At 38.2% G+C, this 22,368-nt stretch overlaps 1 protein-coding gene across 1 annotated transcript; it reads right to left on the reverse strand.

Annotated features, from left to right (window-relative positions):
- Positions 1–28: 28 nt before the first annotated feature.
- Positions 29–22,354, reverse strand: CUNH8orf88 (chromosome unknown C8orf88 homolog). Its single transcript, XM_051197988.1, has 6 exons — positions 22,211–22,354; positions 16,473–16,571; positions 11,542–11,615; positions 7,553–7,628; positions 2,271–2,377; positions 29–437 (listed from the first exon to the last, which is right to left on the reverse strand). Exons 2-6 carry the CDS (start codon positions 16,549–16,551, stop codon positions 414–416), a joined length of 360 nt encoding a protein of 119 aa, XP_051053945.1. The 5' UTR covers positions 16,552–16,571; positions 22,211–22,354; the 3' UTR covers positions 29–413.
- Positions 22,355–22,368: the final 14 nt, after the last annotated feature.

A 22,368-nucleotide genomic window follows, 5' to 3' on the forward strand; every position in this document is an offset into this window, starting at 1 on the left:
GGGCAACAAAAATTATATACCATATATACATCGTAGCAAATACTTTATATTTGAGAATCTTTACAGCTTACATTTCCATTCCATTATTACAAGTGATGAAAAACAAGAATTGCAAGTAGCATGCAAATTATAATACAGCCTTCCCACTTTGCCAACAACATCCCCACTTTCGAGTGTTACTTCCCAATTTTTGCAGGAACTACCTGCAAAGTTGAAACTGATTAGAAAAATTCTTTATAGTTTAAAATATCTCTTTCTCATCTTATGAGAAGCCAAATAGCCAACCATCAAAAGTAAAAATAAATTGAATCGTCACAGTCCATTAGTTATTATTACTAGGTCCACTTCATTTGCAGGTGTCCAAAATATAAAATGAATAATTCTTTATCTTCAAATTCATATGTTCTTAAATGCTACTTAAAACTTTGGTTGTTTTCCTGTAATATAGAAGAAAGATAATTTATCAATTAGACTTACTAAATACAGTTTTCAAAAATTAGCTTATTCAACCAAATACTATGAATCTACTTCTATGTAAATGCATGTTACTATAGAAACTATTAAAGTAACTGGAACTATCAAATACATTTGTGTTTCAGTAAACCTATGTAAACCATTTTAAATATAGCAAACTATATTCTAAGTCTGTTGTTCTGTTTCTGTGGTACCTAGTTTTATAAATGTTGTTAATGCATAAAGCAAAATAAGCAATTCTAATGAACATTGTCAAGCTTTTATTAACAAAATAAAGTGTTAATGGATTATTTAAGCCTGGAAATAAAAAGTGATTGTGTTTTATGTGAAACTAAAATTTATATTTATTCTTATAGACCAAGAAATCATATGTTCCCTTGATCTTCAAACAGGTGAGAAAATACAAGTATTTAATGCCTTTTTCTTTACCAAATATTCCTTTCTTGAGAATATTATTAAAAAGTCCATTTCCTGATTTAATTTGAAAACTGGCTAATGAGCTAGTGAGGTGATGACGTGGACAAAGAAAGGTGTTTGCTGCTGATCCTGACAACCTGAGTGTGACCTCTGGGACCAGTGAAGAATAGTGACCCCTGCAAAGTTATTTTCTGACCTTAGTACATGCGCAGTGTCAGGCATGCACACACATATACAATAGATAAAATAAAAATGTAATAAAGGCGTTTAACGAGCTGGAGGCACCTCAGTTATGGGATAATGATAGAAACAATGACTATAAACAGTATTAACTTATAGCCAAGGAAATATATCTATAATGGGAGCTTGTATGAGTGTGCTAACTGAAACACAGATACACATGCATGGAGATTAAATGTCAAGTTTCTTGCTCTATGACTTTCACCTTATTCTGTTGAGAAAGGTTGTATCACTGACCATGGAACTTGGCTGAGTCAGCAAGCCCCAGTGACCCTCCTATTTCCACAGGCACCCACGCTCAGCTTTTATATGGGATGTGGGGATTCAAACTCAGGTCCTTATGCCTGGTCACAGTGACCCATCATCCCAGCCCCATGACTGTATGTTTATGTTATTTGATTTAATATTAGCCACACAGAAGTCATCATCCTTATCTTCAATTACAAAACTGGAGTTCAATGTAAGTTGCTGCACAAGTTTGAACTAGCAATATGCAGAGTGAAGCAACAACTTGAAGAATTGTCTCTATCATAAGTGTGATGGGAAAACCCATGTCATTTCCGATAAGCATCCAGCAGGATGTGTTATATACTGTGTGTTTCGATACATTTGGTGGTTTGGCATGGAAATGGAAGAGGCTACTAAGTAGCAAATTAAAGAGATAACACGAGTGGTCTGTATTTAAAAAAAAAAAAAGACTAATTAAGCAGAATAGAAGCCTACAAACAGGCCAGGTACACATAGCACAAAATGTTGGGGCACTTCCCTTCCTTTAAATATTGCTAGAATGACTATATGCACACAGGGAAAAAATTAAAACAGCTCCCACTTCATACTGCTATAAAATAAATTTTAGGAAGATTATAGAATGTATAGAACTTTTAGACTGCAAGATGATATTTTCATAATCTTTCAGCTGAAGAGTTTTAACATACAGAAAATCAAAATTATTCTGTTCTGTCTTTTAAGTAGACTAGTAACTATTTTATGATTGATTATGGGCTCATTTAGATTTTTGTGCCTTTTGTACTATCATTACCTTACAATACAGAATGTTAAAATTCTTAATCTATGACAATCAAATGAAAAACCAATACTTGGAAATAACATTTTTCAATAAAGATCAGCAAGGGACTCACTGGTTTTTGAAGTACAATGGGATGATCAGGCAGAAAGTCTGGTTTTTTTCTGCAGATGGAAACACTTGAAAGCTTCAACAAGAAATCTCTGCTGTATTTAATTCTCTCTGTAGATAGAAAAATTTAAAAATAATTATAAAACAATACCATTCTAGGCAACTCCATTTTGGACATCTCTAAACTATTTTATTAAACGGCATGCAGTATCTGTTGAAAAAAGATAGGGGAGAAAAAAAAAATCACCAAATCTTCCTTTCACATGAGAAAAAAGACAAGAAATGAAAAAAGAAGAATAGTCATATAAAAATAGGTAGTATAGGGCTTACTCAGGTATAGCAATATGACCTAAGTTATAAAATAAAACAGCAATATCTATATGTCTATTGTAATATTCATACATGCCAAAATGGTAACAGCCTATCTAATCTCAATTAATACTGTAATTTTAATACACTCAAACTAATTCAAAAGCATTTATTATATGCCTATTGTATGGTAGGTAATGGTAAGGAGTTCTACAACAGGGTCCCTAAAGGCAACCTAAATTCAAATATCTTCCAATTTCTCATCAGAAACTATCATCAGTAGTGACCATATGCTGATGTTGAAAGCAATGGCCATAATATTCTAAAATAACTGAAAGGTTTCTTACCAGTGGTGTGGAGAGAAAATCCCACTGGAATCCTACTCACACTCTCATAACAGAAAGCTAAAAATTCCACTAACAGAGCTGGTCAGCAAGAAACGGTAAAAGTTGAAGGGAAATGATCCTACATGGAAACGTTCCTCTTCAAAACGAATGAGCAAAGGAAATGATAAGCTGGCCAAGTACAGCAGACTCCTCTCTCCCCTCTAAGTTTTATTAAGATGTGTGTCACTGTTAAAAGCTAAAGTCCTAATGTGGTCTGGTGTATTCTGAAGGTATAGATGTATAGAATGGCCTCCACATGTGTCCAGAAATGTATCATCACCACATGCTTGAAATAGTAAATATTAAAAATAAGTAACAATGTTAATAAGGTTAGATGTTATAACTCCTAGATTATAACTAAGAAAGAAAAAGTAATGAAAAACAGGTCAATAAATAAAACTAAAATAAAAAACATAAAACCATCTAAAAGTAGACAAGAAAAATAAAGTAAAATAAACCATCTATTATCAACAGAAAAAATAAAATAACAAGCCTAAATGCAGCTATATCAACAATCACTTTAAATGTGAATGCTTTAAAAACTTCTCTTATTAAGGATCAGCTAGCAAATATTTGAGAATCATGTAACACAATCTGTTACAACTATTCAGTTTTGTGTCATAGCACAAAAGTGGCCACAGATGATATATACATGAAGAGTGTGGCTCTATTTTCAACAAATTTTGTTTCTAGAAGAAGCATTTGATCCATAAGCCATAGTTTTCTGACTCCTGTGAAAAGCATTGCATACAAGTTGACACTGGGTAAAGAAGACCTTATTCTTGCTATGTACTGCCTGCAAATGACACATTAAACAGATTTGTGTGGAAGGAATGTGTATTTTTATTTATATTTATATATATATAAATAAAATGTGTGTTACACATATATACATATATCATACCAAGACTAGAAATAAGAAATCTGAAATGGATGGCTACCTTCTCAAACAAGGAGGTAATTACCAATATGTTCTGTACAACAGAATTTTAAAAGACATGAAGCAACTTTAACAGAAATGAATTAGAAAACATAGACAATGGGCTGGAGAGATGGCTCAGAGGTTAAGAGCACTGGTTACTCTTCCAAAGGTCTTGAGTTCAATTCCCAGCAACCACATGGTGGCCCACAGCTATCTGTAATTGGGTCTAGTGCCCTCTTCTGGTGTTGAAGCAGACATGTAAGCAGAGCATTGTAAACACAATAAATAAATCTTTAAGAAAAAAAAAAAGAATTAAAAAAAAAAAAAGAAAACATAGACAATAATGTTAAGTATTATAAAACCCTCCTTCAGAATGTAAGAAAATTAAACACAAAAATCAGGAGTGATCTGGAGAACATTATTAAGTATTTCATCTAACTAAAATTATAAACATGACACTTACAAAGACCCATAAGTCAAACCATAAACAATTCTTAATTAAAAATCTGTAACAAAATTAAATTATAAATCTATAATAATGATCTATAATATAATTATAATAAATCTATACAATCTCAAGTATCTAACAAGTCAAGTAATATATTTCAAGATATACTCATAAGATATAAAGCTAGGGGAATTGAAAATATTTTAAAGAGGAAAATCCAAACATAGCATTTAAAACTTAAGGAGTGGGGCTGGAGAGATGGCTCAAAGGGTAAAAGCCTTGCTGTTGCTCTTGCAGAGGACTTGGGTTCAATTCCCAGAATGCACTTGGTGGTACACCATTGTAACTCCAGTTCCAGGGCAATCTGACGTCCTCTTGCCTCCACAGGCATCAGGCACAAATTTGATGCACATACATACACTCGGGAAAATTCACAAACACTTTTAAAATGAATAAGTCTTTCTCAAACATGTAGAATGTGGCTGAGGATATCACATATCTGAGTCATAGAACATAGAGAAATCAAGGTGGTACTGACTTAGAAGCTCCACCCTGCTTACTAGCTTCCTCAGTACTGGAAGGTGCTATGAACACTACCAGAGGTGGTGTTCATCATCAACCTTCCCCACTCATCTCAGCACTGGGAGCTACAGTAATGACTAGGCTAGCCAGCCATGCCCACTGTAGCAGTAGTAACATAAGCATGACAGATGTTATCAATCACTTTGGGATTCGATTTAAGGCTGTTTCACAACATGAGGCCCACACCTGGCACCACTATTAGGCCAAGGGCCTACAGTCAGACAAGTCATGGGCCATAGGAAGAAGTTACCATGTGAAAACAAATTTGGTTTTGAAGGACAGTAACAACATACATGTTAACATCAGCAGAAGAAAGCACACAAGGCTTTGCCTCTGGATAAAGAACTACTGGTAACTAAGGGATTCAAAGAGCTGGAGAAGTAGTTTTTCCAGAGACCATTCTAATTGGTTATGCAATACCAAGTGGCCATCCCAAAAGTTACTACTTTTATTCTGCTAAGTGAACACAGTATGTATTCTAGGGTGCATCAGTCCAACTTCTACTCCCAAAGAAATAAAACAATCCAAACAATAACGTTTTATATGAACAATCAAACACAGTGGAATTCAAAAAAACAAAAAAACAAAAACAAAAACGTAATACCCAATAGAGAAAGCCTGTGATTAGTGTTAGCTACTTGAGTGTGCAGATAGGGAATGAAGCAAATGTGCTCCAGTGAGTGTGCTTTGTGATGGAAGTGTAGTGATACTTACACAATTCTGCAGTTTAGCAAGAGGACGCATCACACACATCGGTGACTGCTACAATAGCCACACTGACTCTCAGTAAAGCTCCTAAGGAATGGATCCAACTGAGACAGAAGATTTTTAAATTCGGATAATGAGATGGGGAGGAGAGGACTAATCACGGCTGCTGTAAACAGAGCTGTGTAAAAGTCATTAACAGGAAGGGCTCATTCCCCGGATGGGAGTGGCCAGTGGGAAACTAAGGATTTGTAACTTCACATTAGAGCGTGCTGCCACAGGAAAAACACAAGAAAAGCTATGAGCAAGGTGAGCCCGTGTGCACAGGGAGTAGGTGGCGAAGAATGACTAAGGATATATAAAAAAACAATAGCAAGCCAATGTTATTAATAACAGACTCAAATAGGGGCTTTAGAAAAGGAACAGGAAAAATAGGGCGGAGAAAAACTACTAAAGAAATGAGCAAAAAATAGTTCACACCAAAGGCCCTACATCTTCATATTGAGAAAGTTCACTTTTATATGCTTTGTTTCTACAGACTTGTCTTTTCTAGTTTTGTGTAAATGAGAACTTAAAATAGCTCAGGTTTTGTGTCCACACAAGCATGTTTGAAAGCTTGTCTTCAACTGAAATTTTCTATTTAGCCAGAATATCAATCTAGTGTGAAAGTGGAATAAAGCCATTTTCAAACAGATAGGACTCAAAAGAGTCACCCATTCAACACTCTTCTTCCTAAATTTTCCAAAAAAATGTACTTGAGCAAAAGAGAGGCCGTGAATGAAGACAATGCGACAATGGAGAGAAAATCTGAATGGCGACATGGAAAAGAGCTGGAAACTTGAAAATTTTCCCCCTATCAGAACGACAAGTAAGCTGGTAAAAATGAAGACTTGGCTTTCCCTAAATTCTGTAATTACATTAAAAGTTTAATCTGCAGGACACCATTCCCAGGGCAAGAGATAGAGGCTGGAATAAAGGTGCTGTGTTTACTGCATGGAGGACATGGTATTTCAAGATGGTAATATAATCTATAAATTCAGTACCGTAACTACCAAAAGTTTAATGTCATCTATTATATTAATGGAAAATCTGATCCTAAAAAAACATGAAATTTCAATGAACCCCAAATAGCTTAAACTATTTTGAAAAGAACAGCATTAGAGGGTTTACACTTCCTACAAAGCTACAGTACTCAGTGTGGCATCAGCATAGGGTAAAAATACAGGAAACAGGTTTAGAACTGATAAACACCAACGTCCACATCACCTAATTCCCAATGAAGGTTCCAAGGACACTCAATGAGGAAAAGGTATCTTTAATACTGAATAGCCATATGAAAAAAAAGAATGAAGCTGAACTCTAATTTCACGATAGATCCATAAATTAACTCAAAATGGATCAAAAGCCCAAAAGTTATAAAAGTATCAAACCCTGAATGGAACAAGAGTAAATATTCATAAAAGCAGACACTCATTTCTTTTTACATCTAATCCTAAAGTACACCAACAAAGGATAAACAGTCAAGTTGGGAGTCATCTAATTAAAATTCTCAGCACTAAAAGAAGCTGGAAAAATGTGTGCTAGAACAGGGAAAACTCTGGAAAATCAGGTATCTGGTGTCTGACAGGGATTAGACATTCAAAACAAAAACAGTGAGAAAAAGGACGGGGGAGGGGGGATGAGACTACTTAAGTAGGTATGTATGATGTAGGTATGTATCATGTAGGTATGTATCATGTAGGTATGTATGTTACAAATCAGTCAAACGGACAACCCAATGAAAAATCATTGAAATCTTTCTTTGAGAGCAGAAAAATCAACATAATTACTAATACAAAGAAATCAACCTAAAGACAAATAACAAAGAGAGTTAGCTTTATAGGAATACTGAGGATACTGTGTAATTAAAGTTGAGAATTTTGGCAAAAGCGTACCTTTTTTAACTGGAGACTGGTGTTGCTGTTGCTCATTAAGACCTTGAGAAAAGGCTTGCATTCCATTCGTCTTACACTGTTGATTAAGAAAACGTACGTTTAAACTTGGATCTGAAACGTTTATGTAACTTTTTTTTCAACCACTCAGATATGGCCTAAAATATTAATCAAGGAATACTTGGAGCTCACTAACAAACCTGGACTGTAAGTTTGCTTTGTGAAGTGAACAACAGAAAGCTGGCTTCTTCTGCACACTTACAGCACCAACCAGCCATCAGGAGGCAGAGGCGGGAGGGGATTCAGGGGCAGCCTGGGTTACAGAGGGAGGGAGGCAGCATTCCAAGTCAATCTCAGCTCATGCATCACTATGAGCTTCTCCATAGGGGGGAATTCCCCCCCCCAAAAAAAAACATATAGTTATTGCCATTGTCTTTGGTTACCCCACACAACCAGATGGTAAGACTCTAATTGTGAAACCACACACTTGGTTGGTTGTAGGACACAAGACATCAAACTTGAATTAACCTTAAATTCTCCCCTCTGGCTAGCTTATATAGTGCCAGAAGACACTACACAGGCTAATGTGGAGCAAATCATCAATGATCTTACCCACTGATAAACCCTGTATGCTGTATAATAGTTATTTGCCCTAGTCAAGATGCGACCAGCAGTGCAACAGTGGCATGCATGTCACACCGTTAACTGTGCAACAGTGGCATGCATGTCACACCGTTAACTACCATATTCTGTTGAGATTTCAGGCCCATTTCACAAAAGGGAACTCATGTCTGGTGCTGTAAACCTAGTCAAAAGCTCAAGGCTTGTGAGGTAATATACTCTTGAGAGGATAATGTACTACTGTCGCTTTGCTAAATGGACATTTCTATGTGCTTTCTAAGTATTTATGCCTACACTCCATCTAGTAATGCTCTCATCCTTGGTCATAGAAGTATTGCTTTCATCCTGTTCTCTGTATTACTGACTTGCCAGTCCAGATGTGACCAGTAATCAAACAGTGGCAGTCATGTTCTACAGTTAACTCACCACATTCTGTTAATATGGGAAGTGGTTAATTCAAAGATTCCTAACTGGTCAAAATGGATGCTGGCTTCTCAGTCCTAAATGAAACACAAGTACCTCTCCCCTCCCTCAAGATTCAGGGAATATCCCCAAAGTGGGAGTCAAAAGAATATAAGATAGGGTGTTGCAAAATGCTTTCTTCTGAATATGGCATAACCACTGTACATATGAACTCACAGAAGCTATGGTTTTCTGCACAAGACCTGCACACAATTGAGCCCTTCAACATTCTAGCATGGGTGTCAGAGGGGTACATGAGGGCCTGGACCAGATAGGGACTATTGTTGTTAATAGCAACTGGAAGAGAGGAAGTTATTTTCCATCAGAGGAGCAGCCACTGGTAAGGTGTTCACGACTCACTAAGCAACCACACATGCCAGTAACACTAACTACACTGAGTTGTAAAACACACACACACACACACACACACACACACACACACAGCACAAATAAATACATGTAAAAAGTATATTGTTCACATCTAAAATTTTAGTAGATGATCATTAACTCTGAAACAGCTACTTCAAAGCAAGGTCTAACATCAAAGTAAAATTATACTTTTTCATACCCGATATTAAAATGACCATTATCTAAAATATTTCATGCATGTAAAAAGTATACTTACTGAAAGTTTTACAAGGTGACTGATTGTGTTCTGTGACTTAACTGTCATAGTCATACAAAGGTAAACATGATCATCATATTTACAGCCAACGTAAAAACTAAGTGACTAAGCTAGCTGAAGAGGTTTTGAAGCTTGCTCCTAATATATATTGCTATGAAGGGTGTGCACCTAAAGGAGAACCCTTCACCATACTGATAGCGACTTTTAATAAATAGGAACACAGCACAACAAACCTGTAATTTTTCAGTAATATGTTTGGTTTTCTTCTAGTTCTTAGAAAATGCTAGTTAGTTAGCAATGGTCCTAATGAACATAGGGTACCCATGAAACAGGAGCACTGTGGTTTGAATTGGAAATACAAAGAAAAATATGACATCTCTTCTTGGAAACTCAGAAATTCCCAAATACGAAACAACTCTCTCGTAGACCATGTTCTTAAAATATTCGCTGTGGTTATAAGTACAATAATCAAAAACCCAAATCTATTTCAAAGGATCATTAAAAACAAGAAGGCAACACGAGAAAATATGGGCAATGATATGAATTGGCAATCTCTCTACACATATAAACACATCAAGCTAAACACATGAAAATGTATGCCAATTCTCAAGCTACAGAGAATAAAACTGAAAAGCAACATTTACCAAGAAGAAACTGTTTTGTCTGATAACAAGACAAGGACCTTGGTCAGGCACTCAGTTCCATTCATTACATAGATAATTTACCTCTGCGCATGTTGAGTAGCTAACAGAGCTGAAGGTGACAACATTGTTTCCTGTCTTGTTTTCATTTGTTCTGGGTTTTGTTTTGTTTGTGACAGGGTTTCTCTGTGTAGCCTTGGCTCTCCTGAAACTTGCTCTGAAGACTGGACTGGCCCCCAACTCACAGAGATCCGCCTGCCTCTGCCTGCTGAGTGCTGTGAGAACATTATTGAGCACAACAGTTCTCTCCTGATTTATCACAGAGAACTTTTCAAACTTGAAAAAAAAGTGAAAATTCTCTGGAGAATCATTGTAATGTAATGTAATATAATAAAATTAAAACACCTGTCCATCAAAAAAAAGGACCCCAAATGAGGTATGTTCATGTAAACTCAAGTATCATTCTCCATTAGCACCCATAGAAAAGCTCAATTTATTAATAGTTGCCTAGCTTTCCAGTCACATTAATACTTGTTGTGTTCCCACACTTGACTCTAGAATATCTGCATCAAAATATCTACTTATGTTAGTAGGAAACGGGCCACCAGGGCAGGGCCATAGGCCAGAATGAAACCTTCACTACAAATCATAGTATTTGTTTTTAACATAGCATTAATGTGAAAGAAAGTTTTAAAAATAAAGTAGTTAAAATAATTCCATTATAGCAAAAATTCAAAATATATTCATGGAAAAAATAACAATCAGGATAGTTAGCTCTGGGGAGGGTAGCAAGAAAAGGGAATTAATTTTAGAAAGATACACATGGAGTTTTTGAATTGTCAGGTTATCTTTTTTAATTTTAAGCAAATATAGGAAAACTTTTTACATTTGAAAATGCTGAGAAGTATATGGGTGGGCATGCAATTCTTAGTGTATGTATAAAATATATCTTATTTTTTTACAAGAAAATAATGCTCTTAATGTGATGCTATGGTATTTATGATTTACTAAAGCTTAACTGAGAATTCAGAAAGAAAAACCAGCTTCAAGCCATAGAATGCAGGCACACACCTTTAATCCCAGCAGCCAGAAGCTAGGAGGTGGTGGTACACACCTTTAATACCAGGACTCAGGAGAAAGGCAGATGGATCTCTGAGTCTAAGACTACCCTGAGTTAACCAAGAGTGAACCAGAGCTCATGCCTTTAATCCCAGGACTCATGAAAGGTATTTAAGACAGGAACAGGGTCCCAGTACCAGACATTCATTCTCCAGCCACATTGAGGATAGGAAGACATTCAATCTCAGGATTCTCCAGCCAAACTGAGGAGAGACAGCAGGCTCAGCCCATCCAGCCTGGCTAGTAAGGACTAGTGGCCCGCTATTTGCTTTTCTACTCTTCAGCTTGAAGTTTGAACCCCAATATCAGTCTCCAGGCCTTTTATTTTTCTTTTACATCTTAAGAGCAGGCATAAAGCCACTTAGCAAAGTCATTTTACAGTCTATAATGTGTATAGACATATTACACTTACACACACACACACACACACACACACACACACACACACACACAACTCTGGATAAGTATGTACTGTGCCACTGAGCTACTCCCCAGACCAATCTGTTATAATTTCTAAGACTTACTCTGCCAACTCCACTTTGTAAGCACTGAGTGTTACATGGGTATTCACTCTGAAAGTTAAAAGGGAACACTGGTCCTGTAAGAAAAGGGAAAACCTTTTTAAAATATTCACCGGCTCAATAAATTATATATATGTCTAAAAACACAATCATGTTTGTGAACTCTTTGGCAGTGCTACAAGATGTTTTTAATGGTTCATTATCCAACAAATATTTATTCCACCTTCTGACGTCACAGCTTGTTAGGAGATAGGGAACAAAGCATGGGAAGATATTCCAGTCTAAAAACATGCTCATAATAATGGTTACAATATAATTTCATACACAGTAAATTATACTCTTACTGTGAGCTTCAGAAAAATCATGGAGTGCCATAGCTAGTTGGGGTTACCAGGAAGGTGTCACAAAGGAAGTAATTTAATCTGCATTTGAGGAAAAAGAAAAGTCTTCTGAGGATCTGAACTGTGCAAAGTATGGAAATATGTTGAGAAGGCTGCAGGCTAATTTTCATTTAAATTTTGTTGTCTAGCTAACAAGCATCCACTTCACTGTATCTGCATCTTAAGTGTATTATACTTCAGTTGGAGATCAGGGTCACCCAGCATTCCTTTCCATTCACCTACATCACAGCCTTTGAGGGCAGGGGTCAGTGAGAACTGGCCCTGCAAAATCAACATGGAAAAGTGCTGGCAAGAGCTGGTCACAAGGACAAGATCAATGGACTCGAATCAAAGGCCCAGATGAAAACCCACAAACCTATGAACACATGATTTTTGACAAAGAAAACTTTTTACAAAGCCTGAATTACACGATGGGAAAAAGAAAGCATCTTCGGCAAACGGTGCTGGCATAACTGGATGTTGGCATGCAGAAGAATGCAAATAGATTCATATCTATCACCCTGCATAAAACTCAAGACCAAGTGTATCAAAGACCTTAACATAAATCCAGTTACACTGAAAGAGAAAGTGGGGAGCATCCTTGAATGCATTGGCACAGGAGACAACTTCCTGAACAGAACACCAGTAGCATAGACACTGAGATCAACAATTGATAAATGGCACCTCATGAAACTGAGAAGCTTCTGTAAGGCAAAGGACACGGTCAGTAAGACAAAACAGCAGCTTACGAATGGGAAAAGATGTGAGGGAAGCCCCACATCTGATGGAAGGATGATCTCCAAAATGTTCAAAGAACTCAAGAAACTCCACATCAAAAACAAATAGTGAATTTAAAAATGGGGCATAAACCTAAACAGAATTCTCAAATGGTAGAAGAATCTCAAATGACAGAGAAACACTTAAATCAATGTTCAACGTTCTTAGCCATTAGGGAAAATTCAAAACAAAATGACTGTAAGATTTCATCTTTTTAAACCTATAACGGTTCCCCCATTGTAGGCTTAAAGAGAAATCTGGAACTTGGGATCTGTACAGAGATTCACAAGGACGACTCCAACTAGGAAGCTAAGCAATAGTGGAGAGGCTACCTTAAATGCCCTTCCCTGATAATGAGATTGATGACTACCTTAAGTGGCACCCTAGAGTTTTCATCCAGTAGCAGAAGCAGAGATCCACAACTAAGCACTGAGCCTAACTCCTGGAGTCCAGTTATAGAGAGGGAGGAGTAATGAGCAAAGGGGTCAAGACCAGGCTAGGGAAACCACAGAAACAGCTGACCTGAGCCAGGTGTTGGTGTGCACACCTTTAATCCCAGCACTCGGGAGGCAGAGGCAGATGATCTCTGTGAGTTCAAGGCCAGTTAGGCTCCAAAAGCAATACAGAGAAACCCTGCCTCAAAAAAAAAAAAAAAAAGAACTAAATAAAAGTCAAACAGCTGGCCTAAGCAAGTGGGAGCTTATGGACCCCAGTGTGACAGCTGGGAAACCAACATAGGACCAAACTAGGCCCCCTGAACATGGCTGTCAGTTGGAAGGACTGTGAAGTCTATGCAGCCTCTGGCAAAGAAACCAATATTCATCCCCAGTGCACAAATGGGCTTTGGGAGCCCATTCCCTATGGAGGGATACTCTCTCAGCCTAGATACAGGGCCTAGGTCCTGTCCCAAATGATGTGACAGACTTTGATATTCCCCTTTGAGAGGCCTCACCCTCCCTGGGGAGTGTAAGAGGGGGGATGGAAGGACAGGAGGGAGAGAAAACTGGGATTGGTATGTAAAATGAGATTGTTTTAATTTAAATAAAAATTTATTTTAGAAAAAGATTCCATCTTACACCTGTCAGAAATGGTTAAGATCAAAAACCAAATGATAGTTCATGCTGGAAAGGATTTGGCAAGAACACTCCTCCATTGCTGGTGGGAAAACAAACTTGTACAGTCACTTTGGAAATCAAAATGGCAGTTCCTTGGAAAATTAGGAATCAATCTGCCTTAAGACCCAGATACACTGTCTTGGGCATACATCTAAAGGATGCTCAATCATACACCAAGGACACTTGCTCACCTATGTTCCTAGCAGCTTTATTTGTAATAGCCAGAACCTGGAAACAAGCCAGATGCCCCCTCAACCAAAGAATGGATAAAGAGATTGGAGTATTGCTCAGATGTTAAAAACAATTTGACAGTAAATGGATGGAACTAGTTAAGATGAGTGTGGTAACTCAGACCCAGAAAGACAAACACGTACTCACTTAAAAGTAGGCATTAGCAATAAAGTTAAGGATGACCATGCTACAATCCACGGACCCAGAGAAGCTAGGTAACAAGGAGGAGCTCCCAAAGGAGAGCACATGTATCTCCCTGGGACGGAGAAATGGAAGCGATCTCTTGGGTGGACTGGGGGCAGGTGGAAATGGGAACTTGAGGGATCAGGTTGTGGGGGTGAATGGAGGGGAAGAATACTAAAAGAGATGTCTTGATGGAACTGGAGAGAGCTGGCATTGCAGAGGCACCTAATGCAAGGGAAACTCCCACGAATCTACAAGGATGACCCCAGCTAAGACTCCTAGAAATAGTGGATATGTACTCTGAACTGGCCATCTCCTGTAACCAGACTGGTGATCACCCATTGTCATCACAGAGCCTTCACTTAGTAACTGATGGAAACAGATGCCAAGCATTAGGCCAAGCTCAAGGAATCCTGCAGAAGAGGGAGGAAGAACTGTAGAAGCCAGAGGGGTTCAAGGACATCACAAGAAAGCCCACAGAAACAATTAACTTGGGCTCATAGGAGTTCACAGACTCTGGAGTGACAGCAAGGAAGCCTGCATGGGACAAACCTAAGCCCTATACATGGATGTGCCAGTTGTATAGCTTGGTCTACCTGTAGCACTCCTAATTATGGGAGCAGGGACTGTCCTTCATGCTTTGGCTGTCTCTTAGGAACCTATTCCTCATACTGGGTTGCTTTGCCCAGCCTGAATACAAGGTGAGGAGTTTAGTCTTACACCAACCTGATATACCATACTTTGTGGGTACCCATAGGAGCCTGCCCCTCTCTGAACAGAAACAGAGTAGTAGATTGGGGGTCGGGGTCATGGGAGGGAAAGGGAGAAGAGGAAGGAGGGGAAACTGGGGTTGGGATGTAAAATAAATAAATTGAAAAATTAAGAAAGAAAGAAACTGATCACAGAAAGGAACAGCTGCCATTCAACAGCTGAAATTTTCACCCTATTCAGCAGCTTCCAGTATAGAGGACATGGGATCCACACTCCAACACTGTGGTCCAGGAAGATCCACTAAGCTACTAGTCTGTGCTAAGGCGCAACTCCCTTGAAAGGGAACATGACTACGTACTGGCCATTTTCCTTGGAGTAACCAAGGATGGGAGCAGTTTGGTTGCATGTCTACATTTCCTGTTTAACTTTTATAGAAATAAAAGGAGTACATTTTCATCTATTAAACAATCCTCTAAGTTGGTGTAACAAATTAAAGAAATTTTGAAGTAGTTTATATGTGTACCATTTAATTTAGACTATAGAAGCCATTCTACCATCAAGAAATCACATATTTCAAGATTGTGAACACTGCTGTGAGCCAGAAGAAAACTATTTAAGATTGGGAAGAGGGTTTACCAGGGATTAACCCAGGACCCTGCATATTCTAGGCAAGCATTCTATGAATGAGTTATATCTCTAGCCAGATTTGTGTTTTTTTATTACATGCATTTATTACATGTATTCTGAGTGTGTGAGAGTGAACACACATGCCCTAGTACACATGTTTAGGTCAGAGAACAACTTCCAGGAGTCCCTTGTTCCTTCTACCATGTTGGTCCTAGGGATCAAAGTTGGGTCTTCAGGATTGGAGGCTAGCACCTTTTTTTAGCTACTGCACCACTTTGCTAGCCCTCTTGTTTTTATTTTGAAATAGGTTATCACTAAGCTGTCCAATCAGACCTGACTTATCTGTCTCTATGGCTCAAATAAGCTTTGACTTTGCAATCTTTCCCCTTAACCTTTCAGATAGCTGCATTTCAGGCCTGAGCCATGAGGACTGGCTTACTTTTACATCTTTATTTTTGTTTGACTTCTGAACTTAGATATGTGACAAATCAAGCATGTCCCCAACTCCTATTGGCATTGCATGCACAATATAACATTAGCACCTAAGCATCGTTTGCTACAAATATGTGTTTTTAAAAGACATTCTACAAAATGACTATTATGCACCGACAATCATAAGACACAAATCATTTATATGGAGGGTGCCTCTTGCCAGAGAGCAGTTAACTATTTTAAAGGATATTAAAAATAAATAAGTAAACCAGCTACTTTCCCTTCCCTGCCTGATCTGGAAGACTCATGGCCAGTAGATACTATTAACTTGTAAACTTCCAACAGAAGGGATCATTAGTTTATATTACTTCTTTTAAAACCCACCTCAAATAATTATTTTATAAATGATTTAACTTTCCAAATACTAATTAGCCACTAGTAAATTAATACTTACAGAATTAAATATCCCATTACTCACCTGGAGGAGAAGAGAGATGACGAACAGGTCTTGCTGGTTGAAGCGGTTTGCCAATCAATTTTTTGGTTTCCATTGTCATAAAGACCTTGAGGTTCCATACTTTATTAGGGAAAAACATATTTTTATCTTTTAGACAAAATAATAAAAACAACCACAAAACTCATTTGAAAACATTAAAGTAGAAACACACATGAAACCCATTTAAAATATTCAGCAACTGGACCTCTGCAGTCTTCACCACAGTTACAAGATCCCTCTTTAAGATGTTTTCCTCCTTCAACTTATGTGATTCTTGTATTATCTTTGACTGTTTCCTGTGTCTTTGGCTGCCTCTTCTAACTAACTGATCCCTCATCTGCTCTTCAATTATAAAGTTAAGGATGATTAAATTTAGCTCTAGTCCTTTTAGCTAACTCAACGATGTTTACAGCTATCCACATACACATGAAAATATAATGTGATGTATACCTTAGTCTTCATGTGTTTATTAAATAAATGCCAACCCTACTTTTCTCATTGTTCACTGTTATTTCTATTTTGGCATTATCATTTTAAACATCTCCAAACTGGAATTAAATGCTGTGGTATCAAAAATGTTCTGAATTCTTTAATCACCAAACTCCCTTAAATACCCCTTTACCAAAGACACCTTCAATTGATGGTTTTAGTAACCCCGATTCCTGTCCATTTTTTCTGCCCATAGACACTTCATGTATCTTCATCAACTCTTTACTAGTTTTAATTTCATACTCCTGGATAACTATGAATTCTCTATGTAGACCAGGGTGGCCTCAAACTGCCTTTTCTTCCCAAGGGCTGGGATTAAAGGTGTGTGCTATAACTCTCCAGCCACAGAAGTTCTTACTTCATCTCTTATCACCTTTTAAATAGATGTAAACAATCCCCACATGTGACCTTGTAACACCAAGAAAATTTCCACATTATGACATTTAGAGGACATTATAATATACTATTTCTTCCATCCTAGACAAACGTGAAAACAGCTTCTTCTTAATGAAGAAACATTAATGCACCCAACATTAATCCCCTGAAAAATACAAAGTATGAATAAAGTGAACCATTCTTTGAGCAGTTAGATCAATACTGCCATCTTTAGAACTATGGTCCTTTTGTATACATTTCACCTTTAAAAATGTGAACGTGACTATAACCACTACTGTTTGGATGATGAAACAGGAAAATTGCAAGTCCAGCCTAAGCAACTTAACAAGATCCTGTCCAAAAAAATAAAAAGTTAAAAATATCTCAAGGGTAGATATGCTGCCTACCACATGCAACAATCTAGATTAATTCCCCAACCACCAAAACAAAACACTATACTGCCCACCAATTCAAAATCATCTGCACTAATAATAACAGAAGCAGGTTATTATATCCATGGCATGCATAACAAACCACTTATGCATTATTATCATAAATAACTCTGTACCATTCATAGAACTCAGCAATCGTAGTGTGCTGTGTAATCCCACCACTTGGAAAGCTGAGGCAGGAGTAATGCAAGCAAAAGGCAACATTGGGTCACCTAGTTAAATCCAAAGCCATCCTGGGCTACTTGGCCCTGCCTCAAAATTAATCATTGTTATGTAAGCATGCCTGGGTTCATATCATGCCTCCAACACCTACCTATATGACAGTGGATCAAAACCACCTTAGTCCCTAGGCCTGATGTAAATACTGAATAGCATAACTTAAGTAAATCACTTAGGAACACTTCTGTTACATAATTCAGTAAAGTTTATGTGGCATTCGCAATTTGTAATTCATGTATAGAGAGAATGTAATTACCCAAGGACAGCAGACTAGGGAGTGATGATGAGGCTTGGCTCATACTGGGGGACAAGCTTCTATCATTCGCACACTTAGATTAAACTCAAGTTCTCAAGAAGAAGCCTTTTTGTTTCCACAAAAACAACTCTGTAACCTCTTCCAACCCAATACTTATTACACACACTGCAACTACCTACTAATCGATGTTTAAATTTGTTGAGATTTTCATATACATATTCAATGTAGTTGATCATATCAACCCTCTACTTCCCTCCAACTCTCCCTCCACCCCCAGTTCCCCACCAAATAGTAAATTCCAGTTCTTCCTTTCAGGAATGCATCTAATGTGAGCAACCCCTCTGTGATGGTAGATATTCACTACCTTGTTAAATGAATGTTAATCTGTTTCACAGTGAATAAAAATCCAACTATGTCTCAAGACTTGTCACTCTACTTGCTACTCTTCAACCAAAGGGCTACAAATCTTTCTGGACCAAAAGCAAGTTATTGTTATTTCCTTACAGAGTATCTTCAAGTCTCAACACATAGCTTCAAGTAAAGCAGTTTTCATTATGTTCTGATAATAGTCAAAAGTAAAATAATTCTGCTTTCCTTACCTTCCATCTCCATTGGTTCCCACTGTATTTCATCTATTCTTTTTGCTAAAATACAGCATGTAAGTATATTACATGCTTATTTGAATATACCATTAATTGGCTGAGGCCACAGAAACTAGATTTCAATTACCTTTTCATTCTATTAGCTACAACCTCATTAGTTTTATTAAGTAAACCAAAAAGACCTTTCTCGTTATAACTAAAATCTCCTAACATCTTCATGACACACGACTTCCTATATATTCTGGTTTGTGCACCTTGCTTAGCTTTATACTGATCATCAAAAAGTAATTATGATCATAAGCAAGTGGTGAGTCCTACTTACATTTCCTCAAGCAAAAGATATGATTACTAATTATAATTTTTCTTTAAGAGATGCTTTCTATGATTTAAAAGTCTGGAGACATTTAATTCCAGGATTACAATAGTAAGTATACTCCCTCTAAATTAACCATGCTAACTCATCCCAGAGTTAATTTTGCCTGAAATGTGGGGATAAGCCAGCCACGCTGCATCCCTGTCACTACCTATCTTGCTTTCTTATGCTAGCTAGTGCTGTCTTAACATAGCAAGCTTTCTAAACAAATCAATACTACACTGGTAACAAATGATACAACCCTGATAACAGGAAGCAAAAAATAAAACCCTCAAGTAAATACTGAGTGTTTCCTAGACAGAATATTTAAAATAAGGGTTAAAGGCTGTCTAATGTGAATTATTAACTATAATACATGCTTCTTAATGTTTACCCTAACAATTCTGATGCGTACTCTAATAATGCCACACAGCCAGTGTCCTCCCTGCTTCCTGCATGGAACCAGTGGATCAGAGCACAAAAGAACAGGAGACCCTGGCACCCAGTTCCTTGTTTTCCATTGCTCAGCTGAAACTGAGCTGTTGCCTGGGGTGTCTCTTCCAGCTGCTGAGCCAGTCAAACCCATAGTATTCACAGTGGGGAGTCGCAGATTTTCCAAAACGATAAACAGAAAATGAAAGCCCTTTTGGTGCCACCTACCTTCCAGTTGGCAGCAGGAAAAAGAACACCTAGACCTTCCCATATGTATCATTCACATCAGTCAAGAAACTGGGAAATATGGCTGTGCATATACTTTCTAATATGTTTTCTTTTAAAACCAAATTCGGCTTGCACAAAAAAACACTGACATGATAGAGCATGGGTTAGAAATCACGATGCATAGTGCATACTATCAAGATTGCCATCACACACATCTGAGCTACAGGTACTTATCAAGAGAGAACTCCACAAACCACAATCCTAATTTCCATTTAGTTAAAAGTAACCCAACTTTAGCAGAACTACTAAATTGGTATATAAAATAACTTCAGTTTCTAGTACCTAATTCATCCAAGAGCTTAAAAGTTTCCTTAATGCTGCCAGTGCAACCCAGAGAAGGCATTTATCCCATCAATTTTACAAAGGACAGTAGTTGCTGAAGAAACAGTCTCATTGACAATGCAGAGTAGCAAAAGGCAGGCCCTTAAGAAAGTTCTTTCAAAATGGAAATGTACAATTTGTAACCTGGGTCTTATTTTTTTAGATGTCATTTGGCATAATATCTCAAAAAATATTCATTCTATTAATATAGTCCTCAGAGTAGTTGGTTAATAAAGTTTCTTTCAACTTTTAAAAATGTATCATCTTGAAGGGCAAGTTGCCTTTGAGTGAAATCAGTAGACTCCTAGCAGGGTTGTTAGTCAAGAACCTTGGAGCTGCTATTCTACACATGCCAACACTAACTATATCCTGGGTTCCTTTTCTAACTTGCAAAAGCTGTTCTCAAACTCTGAAGCTACAAATTAACTAGAATTTTCTAGAAGATAGTAGAATAAGCACATAAACTGATAATTTGGATGCAATCTGTATCAAGTACAGATGTTTTAAAGCACAATTTCTCTAGATATTACTACATCCTACATACCTTACAACTGTTACTTTATTTAACATTGAGCTATAAATTAACTATCGAAATGATTAGTTCCACCTTACAGATAAGAAAAAGAGGTTTAGAAGATTCAATCTACATAGTTAGCCAAGAAGCATAACATTGACTACAAAATTCATCAGTCTCTATGTTTGCTTATTTGTTCAGACATCTGACTCCGCCGTTACATGCAAGCATTCTATGTATTAATGAAAAAACTTAATAGAAGGCACATTTATGCATAAAGTTTTGGTGAATAAATTGTATATGTAACACTTTCCACTTCCTCAACTTATAATTTTCTCTTAAATATTTAATTATGACACAGTTTTCTTCACACTAATCATAATTCAGAGTTTAAGACACTTAGGGCTGGATGTAGCTCAGGTGGCACAGGATTTGCCCTATCACATATGAAGTGCTGGTTTTGATCCCCAGCAGTGCATAAAATCCTGGGTGATGGCTCACATCTATAATCCCAGCCCTTGGGGCCGGAATTCAACCTTATCCTCGGCGTCAGAATGAATTAGAGGCCAGCTAGGACTAGACAAGCTAAGTATTAAAATTAAATCTCCCTTTTAAATTCTGTGCTTCTTGGGGCTAAGGATGTGTCTCAGTGCTACCCTAAAATGTGTGAGGCCTTAGGCTCTATTCCCAGCACTGCCAAAATAAAGATGCAGAGTTTTATTATAATTTAAAAACTAGATCACTTTTATTTCCTTTCCGTATGTTTCCTATGTGAAATTAAATTCAATTTCCTACTTTAAGATTCCACACTTCAAAGTATTCCTTAAAACCAAACGGTGCTTGTTAAAAAGACAACCAGTCCTGATAGTCAAAATGCTAACGGGAGATAGGATCTATTTATTCAGAGATAGTTAAAAGAATTTTCTATTTCATAAATCTAATTGGCCTATTTGGTTTTTCAAAAATCAAAAACTGTTACAAATCAAACTGTTACAGCGACACTAGCATCACATTTTTCAAGCCTCCAAAAAGCCCGGGAAGACCTAAAAGTCTTCGAGGGGTTTTGGTTTTGTCTGTCTTAGTATCTTTCAGTAAAGACACGGTTTAACGATTCGCGGAGCCAGGCTGTCCAGGCAACAGGTGTCTGGCGAGCAACGCGGCCCTTCTCCCTAGCCGGCACACAGAGGCGGGCGAGCGGGGAGCGGGCGAGCGGGGAGCGGGCGAGCGGGGAGCGGGCGAGCGGGGAGCGGGCGAGCGGGGAGCGGGGAGCGGGGAGCGGGGAGCGGGGAGCGGGGAGCGGCGAGCGGGCGAGCGCCGAGCCGCTGGGGCTTTCGGTGCCTCCGCTCCCGCTGCCCGCGCCTCCGCAGTGCCCGCGGCCCACCCGACGCCCGGGCTGTGCGGGCGGCCTCCCGTCACCTACCGCCTCAAGACCCGGGAGGGTTTCCGGCGCGGCGTCGCGGCGCTCAGCCCAGACACGGCGGCCGAGCGCCCGGCTGCCGTCGGGGAACGGCTCCCGCCGCGCGTCGGCTCGCGGCCTGGCTCTCCGCGGCAGCGGGCAGGGGGCGGGGCGCGGGCCCG

Source organism: Phodopus roborovskii, unplaced genomic scaffold, assembly GCF_943737965.1.
Source record: "Phodopus roborovskii unplaced genomic scaffold, PHOROB, whole genome shotgun sequence".
NCBI classification, from domain to species: domain Eukaryota; kingdom Metazoa; phylum Chordata; class Mammalia; order Rodentia; family Cricetidae; genus Phodopus; species Phodopus roborovskii.

Excerpts from the sequence above, each read along its gene's own strand:
- CUNH8orf88 (XM_051197988.1), bottom strand. The coding sequence starts at position 16,551 with ATGACAATGGAAACCAAAAAATTGATTGGCAAACCGCTTCAACCAGCA. Across the intron at positions 7,629-11,541 it reads TACAAAGTGGAGTTGGCAGA|TGTAAGACGAATGGAATGCA; the intron begins GTAAGTCTTAGA and ends CTTAATCAACAG. Across the intron at positions 438-2,270 it reads CCATTGTACTTCAAAAACCA|GAAAACAACCAAAGTTTTAA; the intron begins GTGAGTCCCTTG and ends TCTATATTACAG.